This window comes from Nanorana parkeri, unplaced genomic scaffold, assembly GCF_000935625.1.
Source record: "Nanorana parkeri isolate BGI_ZX_2015 unplaced genomic scaffold, ASM93562v1 scaffold1698, whole genome shotgun sequence".
Taxonomy (NCBI): domain Eukaryota; kingdom Metazoa; phylum Chordata; class Amphibia; order Anura; family Dicroglossidae; genus Nanorana; species Nanorana parkeri.
Genome location: NW_017307966.1, coordinates 195,224 through 214,559, shown reverse-complemented (window position 1 = coordinate 214,559; position 19,336 = coordinate 195,224). Strand labels below are relative to the sequence as shown.

The following is a 19,336-nucleotide window of genomic DNA, read 5'->3' as shown; positions in this document are numbered from 1 at the left end:
GCCCTTCTCAGCCCAAAGGTCAGTTAGACAACCATTTTCATAATGTACAGTACAACTGTGCAACTACGACCTTGATTGGAAAATCTTATCCAGTGAGGAGATACCTCCTCTGCTTATAATCATTATAATCGGGATTTATTACGGCAGATTTCCCAAGGTGAAAGCAACATGCAATGACTCAAAGAAATCATAATACAAGTTTAGCTTTTCCTGACTAAAAACAGTAAACCAAAATGTGAATGCTTAATACTCATGTCTTCAGCCGCATCGTGGTGTCTCCTGCCTTTTGGTCCCGCACAGCATAACTATGCTGCCAGCCAATCGTGTGCAGTCTCCTTCCCAGCCTATAGCAGCTGAAAGGGGAGGGAGCTGCCGTCCGTGGCCGCCGAGGAGCCAGATCGGTACACGGGCATCAAAGAATTCTTCTCCTCCTGTAAAAACGGCCCCCGCCGGAGCCGGTGCAGCGGCAATCACTTCTTGTATCTCTCCACTTTCGGCCGCTGCAGCAGAACGGCTGAGAGGGGAGAGAAAAAAAAAAGCCAAAAAGGACATGCTGCCTCCCCAGGCAGTTGTTTAAAAGATGAAAGGAAAACCAATTACCGGCAATTGCAATGTCATTTTTTTTCTTTTTAAATGTCACTTTTTGCTACAGCAGGCTCTACACATCGTACAGATCCGCCACTTCACAGGCAGTTTAAGGGGACCCCACAGACACCATATTTAAAGGAATTTTTAATTTTTATTCTTATCCTTTAAGTGATGTAAAAATCACTGCTATTTAAAAAAAAGTTTTTTTTTTAAATTGATTCCTGTCCCCTAGTGCAGTACCCGGACCCCCATGCCTTTTTTATGGCCAATAGCTAACATATAAGACCTCTTAAAGGGGACAATTTTCTCTGAAAGTTCTACCCCCATTGACTTGCATTGACTGTGAGTTTGAATTCAAACTTTTTGGATGTTCTAAAGTTCGAATTTGAACCAAACTCGGATCTGTTCGGCTCATCACTACTCCTGCATTGTTACTTACATCCGTGCTGATGTACAAAGTGAAACCCTTATACTGCCTTTGCTGTAACTGAGTTACAATAAAATGCCAGCATGGAATTTTAAAACAATTAATTTCAAAGAAAACACTCACTTTATTGGGATTAAAGGAAAAAGTAATACCCATCCCTAGCTTGGACCTCTTCTTGTCAGAAAACAAGAGGCCATCTAGGTTACCATTAGTCTGTTTCCCAGTCTCCATTTTGAGAGGTCTGTCGCTGGGAAACAAACTTCCCAAGCGGCAGAGAACTGCAGCTATATACAGCCAGTTTTGTACATGCTGTGCCCTTCTTACCATCTTGTCTTCACTTGTAGTGTAACTCTAATGTCTTCCAGGGCAGCCATCAGGGGGGGTACGGCCGATACTCATGTAAGGGGCCCGGGCAGCCTGGGGGGCCCAACCGGGTCCCTTACATGACTATCGGCCGACGGTGAAGGGCAAGGAAGCGGAGGCCTGGCCCCAGCAGCACAGGGCCCCAGCGTTGCCGTTCCAGCGGCTTTGAGACAAGCTAGGGCCCCATCAGCGACGCTGCTCATCTGATGTCGGACTGGCCGGAAGTGACATCAGGTTAGTGACGTGACGTCACTTCTGGCCGGTCCAGCAGCAGACGAGGCCATGTGTGCAGGTAAGAGGAGCTAGAAAGGAAGGAAAGGAGGGAGGGGAGGTATGCAGCCCTGACCAGCCCACCTAGGACCCCTTCAGAGCCCACCATAGACAGTCTCAGATGGGCTGTGCAGCATCTATGGTGGGCTCTGCAGGGTCACTCTCAGGTGGGTCCTGTGTCCAGCGCGTCACTAAGCCCTGCGTCCAGGACGTCACTAAGCCCTGCGTCCAGCGGCGCGGGGGGGAGGGGGGAGGTCCCGGCCTAAAGCCGTGTAAGGGGCCCCGAAATTTCTGATGGCTGCCCTGATGTCTTCCTTATGTTGTAAAGCACTGCTCAAACTTTTGGCACTATATAAATCCTGTATAATAATAATGCTGGGGGTGTCTCCCTCTAGGACGCTGTGTCACTTGCTACTGACTCCTGAACTTTAAATCACTTACTGCTGACCCCTGAACCCTGCATTACTTACTACTGAATTCTGAGTTACTTGCTACTGTCCTCTACTCATGACCCCTGACAGCTCCATGTGTTACCGACTGATGTCCTCTGTACTCTGTTACCTACTCTTGATCCCTGCACTCTGTATGTTACATCTTCCTGGTTCCTGCTCTCTGCACTCTTAAAACCTGTGTTCTGCATTACACCCTCCCGATCCCTGCACTCTGTGTGTTACACATTATTGACCTATAGTAGAGTGGGTTTAGCGTTAATTTAACCATGAATCTTCAGCCGCAGCTGAAGCTGGTAACCTAGGCCTACATCGGTACATGCCTACAGGATGTAGAGAAATGGAAGGAAAGACAGTTAAACATATTCTAAACGCCCCACATTGCTAAGCGTAAAACTTTCCCTGTCACAATTCAGAAAATATAGACCCGATTGTATTTCTCTCCAGTCTGACGTCCGTCATTCCCACATATTACTAATTCTATTTACTTATGTCTGTTTGATCTCTAATGGAGCTCCACCTTTTTGTTTAACTGTGCCAGACCATGCAGCTAAATGTGTGTCTATATAAATAGACGTTGCTTACATAAGAATTAAACAAACTGAGAAACCAAGTGTGAACAAAAGCCTTACAATCATAAAACCACTGGATTACATTTACACACACAGGAACAATGATACCAGGTCTCTTTGTTTCCATACAGCTAATATACTAATACCAACAGCTTCCAATAAAATATACTGCAATTATGGCAAATGCAGGCTGTGTTTAGATATGTTGATTTTTCTATTGTATGCCATTAATTGTGTAATATTAGATGCAATTGTGTAGGATAAGGAAGGTTCCAAATCCTATTGTTGTGTTGTCACCAAACATGACAACTGGTGTTCAATTAATGAAAAATGTTTATTGAAAATAAAAATACAAATAACATTTGTTCATTCATTTATTTCTGGAGTTCAAGCTCATTGTAGTTTTTATTTCTAATAGATTTTGTATACTTTAAAAAATAAAAAGTTATACAAATGCAAATTGTAAATATTTCAGACCGACAAACATTCTACACTGAATGAAATATAAATATAGTGTCCAAAGACATAGTGAAGGGAATTTATCAAAACTGGAGAAGACAAAATCAGCTTCTCCCTTTTATTTTCAAATATCAACTGAACAAGCTGAAGAGAGAAGCTGATTGGTTGCCATGCACAGCTGCACAAGATTTTGTCTGCTTCAGTTCTGATAAATTCCCCTCTCTGTATTTTAGTTCCCTATAGAAGAGACAGCAGGCATGATCCGGCTATTGATCTCCGTGCTGCCGCTCTGCTCCAGGTGCCGGCCTTATGTCTCGGATGGAGGGTCTCAGCAGGGCCAGATGCAGAGGGTCTCACGGAGCAGATGTGAAGGATAAGCAGGGGTAGATGTGGAGGAACAGATGCGGAGATAAGCAGGGCAGATGCAGAGGATCAGCAGGGTAGATGCGGAGGGTCAGAGGGGCAGATGCGGAGTATCAGAGGGGACAATGTGGAGGATCAGCATGGGCAGATGTGGAGGATCAGCATGGGCAGATGTGGAGGATCAGAGAAGCAGATGTGGAGGTTCAGAGGGGCAGATGTGGAGGATCAGTAGGGTAGGGCTGGAGGATCAGAGGGGCAGATGTGAAGGTTTTGAGGGGCAGATGTGGAGGATGAGAGGGGCAGATGTGGATGATCAGAGGGGCAGTTGAGGAGGGGCAGATGTGTAGGATCAGCAGGGTAGATGCGGAGGATCAGAGGGGCAGATGTGGATGTTTAGAGGGGCAGATGTGGAGGATCAAAGAGGCTGCTGAGAAGGATCAGAGGAGCAGATGAGGAGGATCAGAGGGGCAGATGTGGAGGATCAGCAGGGTAGATGCGGAGGATCAGAGGGGCAGATGTGGATGTTTAGAGGGGCAGATGTGGAGGATCAAAGAGGCTGCTGAGAAGGATCAGAGGAGCAGATGAGGAGGATCAGAGGGGCAGATGAGGAAGATCAGAGGAGCAGAAGAGGAGGATCAGAGGGGCAGATGTGGAGGATCAGAGGGGCAGATGTGGAGGAACTGCAGGGTTGTTGAAACCCTGGAGACTGGTATACTATATTATATTATATTATCTGGTTCGGCGTAACTCCATCCTGTTCCCCTATTTGTTGCAAACTGCAGGGTAGTTGTGGAGGATAAGAGGGGCCGATGTGAAGGATCAGAGGGGCAGATGTGAAGGATCAGAGGGGCAGATGTGGAGGATCAGAGGCAGATGTGGAGGATCAGAGGGGCAAATGTGAAGGATCAGAGGGGGAGATGTGGAGTATCAGCAGGGACAATGTGAACCACGCTGTATACAGGCAGACTCAGTCGTCTGCTGTGAGTTCTGTGTGGAAAGAGCCATCCCACTGTGTGTGGGGCCCGCAGCAACCCTAGCCCCCCACGCTACACCACTGCAGGAGACATCCGTTCCAACTTTCAGAAGAAAGTCTGCAACCGCGGCTGTCAAACAGCAAGATATGCGGCTATGTAAAGTGATGCGAGGAAGTAAACCTTTCCCTGCTCTGTTTTGTTTTTCTTCTGACATCGGAGCCGTTGGCTGCTGTCACAATAATAAAAAAAAAGAATCACCATAGGAATGCATAGCTAGATTCCTATTGGCTATTTCAATTTGCAATAGCCGATAGCAAACTAGCTATTGCACACGCCCACTGCTGCTGTCAATCAGCAGAGGGGACCTGAAGTTCTCCATCAGGTCCCCTCTAGTGATTGAAAGCAGCAGAGGGCGGGTTCACTATTGCACAGTGAAATAGCCAATAGGAATCTAGCTATGCTTTCCTATGGTGATTTTTTTTTTTTTATTCTGAAGGCAGCAGAACCGCCCAGCCAATAGAAAACAATTGGGCGGAGCTAGCTGTCACTGCTAGCTCTGCCCAATCGTTTTCTATTTTATTTTTTACTACTTTTTTAACTGTTTTTTTTTTACTTTTTTAACTGTTTTCCTATTCTGCTCGGTACCACATAGGTACCGAACAGAACAGCCGAGCCGAATGCCAAATTTGGCTATTCACTCACTGCTGTTCGGCATCCATGAGAATAGGCTGAACAGCAGTGAGTGGCTTAGCCGTTCCAGATGTTGGATTGGCTGAGCATGTTCGGCCGACCCGAAGCCACCCGATGTACTGCTGATTTCAACCGATATATGGCTGGAATCAGCCGTGCCAGCCTGAAGTGAATAGCCAAACAGCGTTCGGCTCACTTCGCTTTGGGTTCGGTTTGTCACCTACGGCAGTTTAGTGAATAGACCCCTTAATAATCGGCTAACTAATCGATTTTGAAAATCGATGTGAAATCTTCTGATGTGAAAGGGGGTCTGTGATGTAAAAGGGGGGAATCTGAAGTGAAGGGGGGCTTCTGATATATATGGGGGGCTTGTGATATGAAAGGATGGGACTCTGATGTGAAGTGGCTCCTGTTATGAAGAGGATATTCTGATGCGATAGGGGAGACTCTGATGTAAAAGGGAAAACTCCATGTCAATTTTTTTTTTGCCTGGGATCGCCCCTAAAATCCATACCAGACCCCTTTATAGGATAAAGGTTTGGTACTGATTTTGGGAAGTAAGGGACCACACATTGTTTTTTACATTGCTGGGCTAGAGCAAGGAGCCTCCAACAATCCCAGAAAGTGTTAGAGGAATAGCAGAACATTGGTCTTGTTTGAAATTCACTTTTTAAAGCAGACAAATATTGACAATATTTACATGCACGTATTATTTACATTATCATAGGCATGAGGTGGTGACAAAGTCCCGTTAAATGCAGGCAGACAGCTAAATCTACAATAACATACATATATAGGACATGTAATTCTGGTCAGCCACAGGGTACTGTGTGTTTAGCTGCTAAACTTCAGCTTTAAAGTAAATTAAAGTAAAGTGTTGACAAAAATCTTGTCAGCTGTTTTTGCTTTGCTCTCTGCCTGTGCTGCTACCACGGAGGACTAGAAAACAACACCATTCTATATTATGAAAAATGAGAAAAGGTGTGGTCATGTCCTGTTTTTGTTGTCCTAATACAGGAATGTGAGCAATGCCGGTCCTCTGGCACCCAAGCCGAGAATTTGAATGTAACCATCTCTCATTCCTGATCACCAACTACAAGCTACAGGTTTAAAAAAACTAATTGGGGTTGCCTACAAATGTTATTCTTTGATTTACCACTTTTATAAAGGCACAGAATCAAGGCACTGGAATTAAAGTTGTTTTTTTTTTCAATTTTGTTGATACAATCACAAACAAACACAAATGTAAAAAGTTTACATACAAAAGATTAAAAACAAAAAGAAAAATCAGCAAAAAGAAAGAAAAGAATAAGTGAGTTAATAAAAAGTAATAAGGGTTTATTAAGGGTTTAATAGGGAGCTACATGCCAGTGTAGTTCCATTTATTGTTAATGGACCATGCCAAGGGATGTGCGTTCAGAAGTGGTACATGCACCATTTTTGGTGAGCTGACAGCCTATAAAGTGCGTGAATGTGCTTGATCTTAAAAAATAAAAACCCCAGTGGTGAATAAATACCACCAAAAGAAAGCTCTATCTGTCCCCAAAAAAGGGTATAAAATTCATTTCAGTACAGCGCTGCATGACGGAATAAATGTCAGTCAAAGTACCGCAGCGCTGAATACTGAAAAATGGCCTGGATGGGAAGGGGGTTTAACACCGCGGATGTCAACTGGTTAAAGTAAATACAATCTCTAAAGATAAACCAGCCTGATTTGGTCTCTTTTGGTTTGTTATTCTTGTGAAAATGTTTTGTTATATCTGCTGAATAACAGCTAACAAAAACCAGTTGGTGTTGACAAAAATCTTGTCAGCTGTTTTTGCTTTGCTCTCTGCCTGTGCTGCTACCACGGAGGACTAGAAAACAACACCATTCTATATTATGAAAAATGAGAAAAGGTGTGGTCATGTCTTGTTTTTAGTGTCCTAATACAGGAATGTGAGCAATGCCGATCCTCTGGCACCCAAGCCGAGAATTTGAATTTAACCATCTCTCATTCCTGATCACCAACTACAAGCTACAGGTTTAAAAAAACTAATTGGGGTTGCCTACAAATGTTATTCTTTGATTTACCACTTTTTTAAAGGCACAGAATCAAGCCACTGGAATGAAAGCTTTTTTTTCAATTTTATTAATACATTTACAAACAAACACAAATGTAAAAAGTTTACATACAAATGATTAAAAACAAAAAGAAAAATCAGCAAAAAGAAAAGAATAAGTGAGTTAATAACAAGTAATAAGGGTGTATTAATGGTTTAATAGGGAGCTACATGCCAGTGTAGTTCCATTTATTGTTAACGGACCATGCCAAGGGATGTGCGTTCAGAAGTGGTACATGCACCATTTTTGGTGAGCTGACAGCCTATAAAGGGTGTTAATGTGCTTGAGTTCACCACGAAGATGTATTTGGGCCCTAAATATCTCTCTCTCTCTCTATAGAGCACTTGTTAAGAAACATTGGCTTATATTAAAACCTATCTTCAGGGAAACAATAAACCTCCCCATTGGAAGGGTTCACTGCACATTTATTTCTAGGGGAGCGGTGTAAAGCAGTTTTACTAACCTGATCCCCGCTCCCACAGTTCCCCAAGGATGGCACCTGCAGCCTCTTTCCCCCTCTGCTACAGTAGTTGGAGGCCAGCTCATAGAGCTACATTATATGAGAGGACGCTGCGCCAGAATGAAAGAAGAGAGAGGTGAGTGCCTACCATTGAGGGAGCAAGGATAAGGTAAGTGAAACTGCTTTACACAATCTCCTAGACATAAACAAGCAGTTAACTCTTGCAGTTGGGCTTTATTTGCATGGAGATAGACTTTAATGCATCTTCAATACATCTTCAGTTTATCATTGCTTGGTATGTATTCAGTGCCCTCTGGTAATTAGATGTGCTAACTTTAAACATCCCACCACGGGGACCAAGTATTCAATCAATGAGCACATTCCAGTCCTCTTTTGTGGTATATGTGTTAACATACCCATGTGGAATGATTTATGTGGGAGAAACTACACAAAAGATTAAAGGAGAAACACATCCTCTTAGGCCCCATTCACACTGCGCGATTCGCAAATCACGCGTTTGTTGCGCGATATCGCGCAAATGCTTGCATAGAGCAAACTAGAATCGTGGAAAAATCTGCTCCAAAAAGGGTCCTGCTGTAGCAACGCACGACCCGCGACAGCAGGACCCTTTGCCCCATTGCCAAGCATTGGAGAGCGATATCGCGCGGTAAATAGCCGCAATATCGCGGGAATTACCGCGCGATAAATCGCTCAGTGTGAACGGGGCCTAATACTTTCGAGTCAAGGAAGATGCCATCTTAGCCTCTAATTGGATTGCAATTGCCATGGTGCTGCACATGTGATCAGCCATGACACCAGCCATTTGAGGGTTTTAAAGTTCGATTGAGAGCTAACATAAGCACACTAACAACCTTGACAGTTGGCATGCCTAAAAAGTAACTGTTTTGGGTGACAGTTAAACTGGTAGGTAAAGTTCCTCTTTGGGACAGAATTGCCTGACCGATTTCCAACCAAAAGCACCAGATTTGTTATTGATGAGAATAAATGTTCTGACATTAAAAAAGAAGGAGATGGATATATAAGATGTCAGCTTTGCATCTACGGTGAATAAATAATATATCAATATATGTATGAAGCACACATACAGATTTCAATACTTGATGTATTTGTTTACATGACTGATGGATTCGTCAATTTTTGTCCCTCCGTTAAAACCCCAATAAACACTCGGACTGCGCGACATGGATTTTAACGGCCACAGCAGCCCTTTTATTAAAACCAAACAACTTTAACAATAACCAAAAGTAATAAACCAAATAATATACACAAATAATACTGTAAACAATTGTTGACCTGAAAAGGGGTCTTTGGGTGCCCAACAGCCCAAAAAGGCCTCTCCTAAGACTCCACCCATGTGCCCAGCCGCACCACAACCAGCTCAAGGACACTTACTACTTCCAGGTTCCTAAGGGGCCAGGCCCCGCCCCTTGCCATTCCAGACACCAACAGGGGGGAAGCACCCATACCAGCTGATGGCCCCCCATTTTGTAATCCACTCCGATTTTTGTAGACCCCCAAAGACCCCCTAACCTGCCAAGCTGCCGTGACAAAAGAACCCCACAACCCCCACACTGCAAAATTCAGGGAGGGAGGGTGGGACAACCTGCTTCGTTCATTGATTTCCAGAAAGAGGATGTCCCACAGCCCTTGCAGATCCTTCCCATGCGGCTCCTCCCGGACACCTGACTCCCACGTCCAATCAGGTAAGAGCAGCTGTTCCCATTTTACTTTTAACTCTTTCTCCCGGGACTATTCCTCCCCCTAGTCATGTAGCCCCTCCGCTCAGGCTCTCTGGGTCTGTCTTTTCAGAGCTGAAAATGTACTCTTCGATTATGTTTTGAAGTGAATGTTTCATTAACATTATGTATATACATTGAGGGGCATTTATCAAAACTGGAGCAGACACAATCTGGGGCAATTACCCATGGCAAGCTGTCTGCTTCAGCTTTCATAGATTTCCCTCTATTGTATTCTTTGTTGCTCTGCTGATTCATTCATGAATCCATGTAGTATGGTTAATAATATTGGTTACTTTGTACCTTGTGCTGATCAGGGGTTTCCTCCTCTTGCATTTGATTAATGAGTGTTGTTCACTAAAAGTATACCTGTGAACTTAAGATAGGGCGGTGATGCCCGAGGCTGTTGTTCCGTTTTGTTCCATGCATGATATACATTTTTAAACTGATATTCTTTTATATGATATAAGTTTTTGCAGATTTAATTACTGCCACATCCCTGCATCTTTGTGGATTTGATATATTTGGCTGTCCCTTCCTGTGATTAAGTGATATGAATAGCTGTATGTACTAAGATACTCACCAGACTCATGATCTCCAGACTCATCAGAGATTTCTATAAAAATCAGCTCCCAGCCTTCGTAGCTCCATAACATTGTATAGATCCTGCTGATGGATGGATGTGCAGGAACATGGCTCTTAGTACTTCTTGCAGCTCAGAGCAGTGACAATGCTTCTACCTACATCTACATCTACCTACATCTTCCTAACAGAACACATGTAACAGTGCTAGACTTACAGCTCTGTTATCTGATGAAGATATTATATGGAAATCCCAAATTGGAGGGGCTCTTCCCCCAGCTTTGTCCCCCACAGCTTGGTACAGGGGTACAGGTACTCCTAGAATGAGATCCTAATAGGTTGGACTTGATGGACTAATGTCTTTATGCAACCTCAAATACTATGTAACTATGTAACCTTTCTTCAATGTTAATAAGACCTGTGGGGTTATTCACGTAGGAGCCAAAGGATCCAGCCATAGCTTCGGCTGATTCTTCGGCTCTCTTCAGCCACCGGAGCCCTTCGGTTCAGTTGACCCGCAGGGCTGCTGTACTGGCTATTCACTATAGCCCGTACAGCAGCTGAAGGTGGCCGAGCGGCTCAGCCAAGCCAAAGACATATGCTTCGGCTCAACTGAGCTGAAGTGACAGCCATAGCGGTGCAAACGGCCTGCCGAAGGCTGGCCTTTTGCCACACGAATGACAGCTGGGCGGAGCCGGCCGTGATCTCACAGCTGGCTCCACCCAGTTGTAATGACAGATCAGCGTCCCCAAATGACCAGCGTAGCCAAACTCATATATTGTTGGCACAATCTGGGGCTCTAAATTATAGTTTAAGAGCATTTTGTGAGTTGTAATCCATGAGCATTATGGAGCATTGTGTAGTACTGGATTCTGATTGGTCAACAAGCTATAGCAGGGTAAGGCAACCTCGGCACTCCAGCTGTGCTGAAATTACAAATCTCATCATGCATCTGCTGCTAGAAGTCATGCCTGGGGCTGTCAGAATCTTGAAATGCCTCATGGGATTTCAAGTTCTACTACACCTAGAGTGCCAAAGTTGCCTTCCACTGGGCTATAGCATTGGGGTGTTCTGGCCTGCAGTGCTGATGTGTTTTAGTTTACTGACTTACAGTACTTAATCTGGAGCTATAGCTGAACTCTAGGCAGATGTACAAGAAACACATTAATGTGACACTGTATTCATTAAAGTACTACTTAAAACCAAAACCTATTTTTCAGTTTTTGATTAAAGAGATTAGAACAACTGTCAGGTTTTTGTTGCTCTCTGTACCCCATCAGGGAGATTCACCCTCTCTATTTGTCCTGGTGACCATTATCACAGAAAGTGAAAGAAAACCCCGCATTTTGGGTTGTTGCTAGAAAAGAAATAGATGGAGACTTTAGTTCTGGTAACACTCATGACCACCAGGGATATTACTCACTTTGGCTGGGTTTTCTCTTACTTACTGTTGTGGCTATTTCACAGGAAATTACATCTCCCCAATGGGACACAAATGGCAAACAAAAGCTGACAGGGGTTATAACCCTCCCTCACTCTATTCAAAACTTTAAAAAAATTTGGCTTGAGTTTTACTTTTATTCAAAAAAATAATTAAGTGTTTTTTTAAATATAACCAGTGAAAGTAACTGAAGTTGACTTGTTATAAGCCTCTTGAGTGGGAGAGTCAGGGCAGGACTGGGAACCAATCAGTGGTTTTGCATACTAATCTGTTTACACAGAAAAGGTTGATATTAGCCTGTTGCTGCTCTTTCACCACCCAGTCAAATGGTTGGGGATTGAGAGAGTGAACACCAATACTGTATTTCTTAAAAGATCAATGCATGTTATCCTTCTCACCCACTCCCTGACCTCACCTAGTTTATTCTCCTAAGATGTATACGTGCCCTGATCTGGGAAGCCGGAATGGTCCCTTACTGACCTCCACAGCTGCATTTACCTTGGGATATTTCATCCTAAATATCAAAAAAGAGACTCTGAACTTGGGTGTAACGAAAAGGTCAATTTTTGGCTAATACAAGAAGACCGGTGCTGGATTATGCACAAATGCATGCTATGGCACGTGGCCCTATGCTTAGGGTGACTGCTAGTTTTGTGCAGGGATGGGGTGAATGCTCAGCATTGGTGTTGGTGCCAAACAGCCTTTTGAATACTGTACTGTGACAGATTGGAATCGCCCATATTTTACACAATTTATGTAACCAACAAGCTAAATGTTGCAAAATGAGACAAAACACAGAAGAGTGGGATGGTATGATGGAGCATACCAGATGGCAAAGAAGGAAAGCAAAGAAAGTTGGATGTAATTTTTCTTAGGAGATGCTAAATGGAAACCTTATTGTAGTTAGGGAGAATGAGAATGATAAAAAAGAAATAAAAAAAGAGGAAATGCAATAAAGGTACTAAGATCTGGAGGAACCTCTTATAAGAGGTAAGGAGAAAAAACAAGGGCAGCTGAGAATACAATTAGAATGAGGTAGAAATGTAGGTAATGGAAGAGAAGGACTGCACATAAGGTTCGATGATGACTAGAAGAGGATGGGAGGAAGAAAATATACCACATCTTTGGGTATATTGGTATATTGGCTACATGTTGGTAGAAGTAGGTGAAAACCAGAATGAAATCAGGAAGAACAGAGGGACAGTCCACCATATTTTTACAACGTATCAAATATTGGAAACATTTCATTGATGATTCCAAAGGATGGTATTTGTATTCTCCATCGCCACAGGTGATAATAATTTGAGAGCAGGCGCATCATTAAAATGTATGCTTCATATTAACCACTAGCATACATGTAAGAAATATCAAGTTACTTTTTTTCTCTGAATAAAATATATATTTTGCTTTCCAAGGATACAATAACGGCTCCCATGCTTCCTCATGTGAACTTAAAGGAGATCTAAGGGGTTAGGGCTGTTCCCCATAGTTCTTCTTAGTGTAACAGGAGGACACAAACTAGCGTCCTCCCATCACCCTAAGCTCAGTATACCGCCCAGCTGCGTGAGTGACAGCTGGCTCTACCTATCTAGAGGCAGAGCCAGCTGTACCAGCCCCCTCCCCCGTCCGTTCCGCCAGTCAGCGCTGGAGGATCAGAGCTGGGAGGGGGGAATCCAGCCCCTCCCCTGTCACGGCAGATAGCCGTAACAGGATCGAGAAGTGAGCGAACGCCGGTATGTGTTCGCTCACTTCCCGATCTACTGAGCCGACCTGTGACAGTCTCATTGTCACAGGTCGGCTAGAACTATGTGATGAGTGAAAAGCACTCATCTCATAGTTCTCCTTTAAGCATCAGCAATTATTACATGATCTCTGGCTACCAAGGTTTTTGTGGATGTTTTAAGACTGAAAAGCATTTACTGTTTGCCATTGATAGTAGTCGTTTTGTAAAAAAAAATGAAAGCTCTATGTGCCCCCCCAAAATTGTATAAAATTAATTTCAGTACAGCGTTGCATGACGGAATAAATGTCAGTCAAAGTACCGCAGCGCTGAATACTGAAAAATGGCCTGGCCAGTGAGGGGGTGTAAACACCTGGTCAGCAAGTGGTTAATCTCACTTTAGGAACAAATACAGGAAAGTTTAATATCACCTTACCATTGAATGAATGTTATTGTAAAAGAACTCCTATGACATGAAAAGTTGTAGAAATACAAATGGTGCGAGGTTCTTTATTAACATGAATGGATTGAATTGATCCTTTCAAAAATTACAAGGAATTGGGAATATTAAAGGCAGAATGAGGAGGGGATGCATTTGCTTGGCTGTGACGGAGGGAGCCATTTTGGATTTTCAATTTGAATCTATGAATCCTGTTAGGGTTAAAGCTGAACTTCATTCAGATAAAAAAACTAATTATTGCAGCTCTTTATTCATTAATAAATTACTAACAGGGTTATTTACTAAAGGGTGAAGAGTTTGGAGAAGGCAGGAGAAAGGAACAATCTAGCACAACATAGCTGAACTGGAAAGTGAGCTGAATTGGATAATTTTTCCAAATCAGCTATTTTGTTCTAGATTGTTCACTTCTCCTGCCTTCTCCAAGCTCTTCACCCTTTTGTGAATAAGCCTGTGTAGCATTCATCCCCAAAGGAGCTGCTGGATTAACCGGATCATCATCACCAGGGGTATGATCTTCAGCTGCCCCATTAGCATTAACCACCGTCTTATAGTGCCCACGAACTGATGTCCACTCCAGTAATGCAATGCTGAATAACTTTTATTAAACTTCTTAACACTGGGGAGAGAGGATATATTGGGATCCTGGACATCCAGGGTATAACAGACAGACTCCAGACTCACCAGACCTTGTTAGCATCTCAGTGTAGATACACTTGTAGGACAGCGAATAGTAAGTGGGGGTATCAGATGAGCAGGAAATGAGTACAGATCTTTAGACGGAGAGACACCCGGCATGCTCGTGAGGTCCTCCAGATTCTGAATACCTTCAGCAGCCATCCACCTTCCTGGTTCTCTTCCTCTGACAACAACACAGGCCTCCTCCCTTCTGGGGGCCCGAGGAAACTCTTCCCACACTCCAGCCTATGCCCAACCCCAGGCCCCAGATCTAGCCTTCGGGCGGTTGGACAGCATCCAGCCTTAATCCATGGCTGGTCCCGACAAGTCTGAGCACATGGCAAATCCCTCCAGTATATGTACCCTATCCCAGCACGCACCACTGGTTGAGAGAAACCCAGTGATTGGCTGTACTGTAGATACACTACAGTGCCTCTCATTGGCCATCCCACAATTTAGCAGAATCACACTCCGCCCAGGTGGGTACAATCAATGTCAGACACCTGGAATTAACCAGATAAATGCCACTATAATCCAACCGGGCTGAATACAGCCCTGGCAATCACTAAATGTCTAGTAGCCACATCACAGTATGTGATGGGGGCTACACCCGTAAATGTTTTTTTTTTGTGTGGGATGTTTCACATTAGCACCCCGAGAAGTCGCACCCCGTCATGCACAGTTTTCCTAATCTAAGTTTTCCCCACTTGAATTTCTTCAGCAATAGAAATCCTCTTGAAAAAAACCCATAATATATTATATTACAAATAAATGACGGCGCTGATGTGGACGGAGAATAATGATATGTAATAAAGGTTATCTACCACTGGAGGTCATCATAAGAATGTTTGTATGTAAAGGGAGCTTGACGTTAAGTATGTGCAGCACAGATATGTCATATATCAGTTTTACAGATATCAAGTCTTTTTTGTGTTCTTCATTTAACATTTAATATAATTTTCTTTTCAATTAAATGATCTTTAGGTTCCCTGCATTATTTAAATAATATGTATTTATAGATCTTTATATGTTTTCTTTTTTTAACATTAACATTTAGCACTTAAAATACAAAGAGAAGTTTTGTTGAAAGTGACACACGATTCATTCATTCATTGACTATAAAGAGCATGAGATGTGTAAGAGTTGATATTTCTGCTTCTGTGATAAACAAACCTTTTTCTGCATTTCTGTGGTATGCTAATATCCTTATATCTTTATATGCTAGCTGATTGTAGGTTATTTATAGTCACTCATCCCTGATGCAACAGAATAGACATAGGTCTCCACCTTCATTGTTGCCATATGTCACCAACAATACAACACCACCACCCATAAATGCTCCGTCGCTTAGTCACTGCTTGAGTTATCGATATTGGCTCAGTACAACAACCCCTAGGAGTTGCCTATATCATCCTGCCACAGTGCACCGTGAGCAATACTTTCTCCCTGTTTTTTTTCACCATAGTCTTCATTCTTCAGTGCTAGGCACTTTTACAAACACAAAAGTGTGAAAAATATTGAAAGGTATCCTCAGCTACCGCTTCCCCTCTCCAGAAAAAAAAGACTGCCTAAAACACAATATAAATATTGTGTTTTGCTGATTAAGGCTGGGTTCACACCATTTTCCGGACCAGATCTGGAACATAGTGCATTGTTTATTGCCATGTTTTTACCCCGATTTTACCGCAATTGGAAATATCTTTATTTAAAAAAAATGTTTTAGCTGACAATGTTCTTACAGGTGCATTCCATGCATTTTTTATGTGTTTTTATGCGTTCCAATGCATTCCAGACCAGACAAAATAGGACAAGCAGTATTTTTCTGGTCTGGTCTGGAGCAGACTGCACTGGTGGGAACAGAGGCCAGAAATAGCATAGGGATACATTAGGATGCATTTTGGGTCTGGAAACAGTCTGGTCTTGTCTGGAGGTAATCTGGATGTGGTGTGAATGGGTCCTAAGGGCCCATTCATAAATTTTTCAGTTTTCTGGGAGTGCACAAACTGCGCACTCCATTCAGGTGGCTGCAGAACAGTGTACTGTCTTAGTTTATCTTCTGCAAACTACCATGCTCTTTTTTTCCATCCCTTTCTCCAACCCTGCATCCATCAGTCACATTTCTTGCAGCCCATAAAAAGTCTTCCATCTATCCTACTCTTTCCAAAAATTCTTCTATCCTTATAACATCCATCTCCTTTACTCCATCCATGCATCCCTCTAGCCATCTATTCACTATGCCCCCAATTACCTCTCCTTTCTCACAAAATGGATGCACCTTATAAAATAGGCACTTTTATATGACAGATAATGACATATTTTTTTTTTTTTTAAATCTACGCTTATTGAACAAAAACATAGGCTGACACATATACTGTATGCATAGGTCTGCATGCAGGCAGCCAAATGTTCATCATTGAAATAAGTGTACATATAGTAACGAGCAACGGAACCTCAAGCAAGACAGTATGCTACAAGGCACAGTGGCACAATGAATAATTTTGGTCCCAGCTACTAACATCAAGCCTGCCACTGGTCAATTAGCATAATACATCCAACCCTTAGTGTGTTCCATTTTCCATCTCACTCAAAGTAGCAACCTTGTGAAGGAAGCTGTTCCTCACTGTAAGCAATGACAATGTTTACTAAGCGGAGTTCTCTCCGGTATAGTCTAGACTCTAGAGAATAGTAGTTCAGTATGGAGTGGTGTTGTGATCCACTAGGGATATAGATGCTATCGAGCATTTAAGAGCAAAGTAGACCATCGTGTCTCTCTGCCGAGGGGTGAATGTAATACCCAGGTCAGCTTCCCACCTCTGTAGGAATTGCGGGGTGAAATCCAGTGGATGGGCAACTAGCATCTTGTAGGTCTGGGACAATGCGTGTCTGACTGGCACCCCCCTTCCACACATGTCTTCAAATGGAGTCAGTGGCCTATCAATTTGCCGCGAGACGGGGATTGCTAAAAGCAAGTGTCGGAGTTGATAGGCAGACCAAACATCCAGGGGTGTCTCCAACAGGGTATGCAGTGCGGGTATCCCCATCCAACTTCCCCCAGCTCTAAAGTTTCGTATCCGAAATGTATTAAGGCCGATTAGAGTATGTAAGCGTCGGTTTTCCATACACACTGGGAAATCTGGGTCTCCTATCACTGGGGTGAGCGGGGAAGGGAATGGGGAGATGGAAGAAGAGCGAAACAAAGCCCTCGCAATCCTGAGAGTAGCTCCGATCATGGGATGTTGGGAGCAACGTGCGGGCATGAGGCCTGAGAGCCATGGAAGGCCTGACAGCGGGATCGGGGTGATCTTTAGTTCCACGTGTACCCATTGTTTGTGAGTGGAGTGGCAACACCAGTCCACGACTCTATTGAGATGTACTGCTTTATAATACATAGTCATGTCGGGGAGCCCAATCCCACCCGCTGATTTAGGCATAGTGAGGAGGTGTCTGCCGATTCTGAGAGCTCCATTTGCCCAAACATACAACAGGAACATTCTACGGAGGCGAGAAAAGAAGGCCAGCGGCAGACGAATGGGCATCGCTTGCATCAGAAATAGTATTCTGGGGAGTATGGTCATTTTAAGAGCATTGCACGTCCGAACCATGTCACCGTTAGGGCCTGCCACGTAGTAAATCTTGTTTGATCTGCGATAAGAGGGGAACAAAATTGGTTTGTACAGTGATTCCAGATCCGCTGTGATAGCAGATATGGCAAGGAGTGAGCTTCCCACTTGAAGGGAAATTTGACCTGAATCGCGCTCTGATCATCCTGGGGCAGCGTGATGTTCAAAGCTGCCGATTTAGACTAGACTAGTTGATAGCCAAGTTGGATAGGGAACCATAAAATTTTAACTCCCTCATGAGTTCTGGTAAGGAGACCCTGGGCTTTGAGGCCTGGCCTCTCTGGTCAAAACAAATCCCACCTGATCATCCTGTACTAAAGCTTGGATACATGGCGAGAGTCTAGTGGCAATAATTTCAGGTCCACGTTTAGTAGGGCTATGGGGCGGTAGCTACCACATTGTGCTTACGCGGTGACCTTGTGTTCCATTGAGTGAGTCCAAAATCCTGAAATCCCCCTATTCAATCTAACGTAGCCCAGGAAGGGCTCTAATGCTAGGATATACATCAGTGGGGAAAGGGTACACCCCTGACGCGTGCAATTCGTAAGTGGGAAGTAGGGAGACCTAGTCTCATTAACGTTGATGGCTGCCGTAGGGTGAGAATAATGTGCAGATAACCACGATAACATATGAGGGGCGAGGCCGATATGGCGGAGGGTGGACCTTAAGAACAGCCAGTCCACCCTGTTGAACGCCTTCTTGGCGTCGGTCGAGAGAACCATCAACGGGGAAGATGTAGAATGAGCCTTTTTCAGGTCCACGTTTGAATGAACAGTTTCAGGTCCACGTTTAGTAGGGCTATGGGGCGGTAGCTACCACATTGTGCTGGGTCCTTCCCCTCTTTGGGAATCACTGCAACATGCGCCCTCAGAGAATCTACTGGAAAGGGGCGTTTCTGGAGAATGGAATTGAAGGCTGCCAAAAAGTGAGGGGACAATTAGTCTAGGAACTTTTGGTAATACGGGATCGTGAAACCGCCAGGGCCCGGTGCTTTGCCGGACTTGGATTGTTTCAAAGCACCGGCCAGCTCCTTCGCCGAGACAGGGAGTTCTGAGAACTCCCTGTCTTCCGGAGAGAGCGAAGGGAGACCAGGGCCCTTGAAGTACAGGTCTTTCTTCGCCGCTCGGGCCGGCGCCTCCCGAATCTGGGGGTCCGGTTGTAAAGATTATGGTAAAAGTCACATAATTCCTCTGCCATGTCTTTCGATAGAGTGAGGCGAGAGCCCTGTCTGGATGTCAGGTGTGATATGAAGGTTTTACCTCTCGGGCCACGTAGAGCCCTGGCTAGGTACTTACCCGGTTTATTAGCATGCTCATACAGGCACCTCCTACCCCACATGGCCCGCCTCTTTACCCGCACAACC

General features: G+C 44.0%; 1 protein-coding gene across 1 annotated transcript in view; it reads right to left on the bottom strand.

Annotated features, from left to right (window-relative positions):
- LOC108799332 (alpha-1,4-N-acetylglucosaminyltransferase-like) overlaps positions 1–18,695 on the bottom strand; it is a 50,156-nt gene extending 31,461 nt beyond the window's left edge. The window contains exons 1-3 of the mRNA XM_018571187.1: positions 18,538–18,695; positions 17,834–17,995; positions 406–514 (exon numbers count right to left, since the gene is read on the bottom strand). Coding sequence (XP_018426689.1) covers positions 406–514; positions 17,834–17,995; positions 18,538–18,695 — 429 coding nt within the window. The remainder of the gene's footprint in view (positions 1–405; positions 515–17,833; positions 17,996–18,537) is intronic.
- Positions 18,696–19,336: the final 641 nt, after the last annotated feature.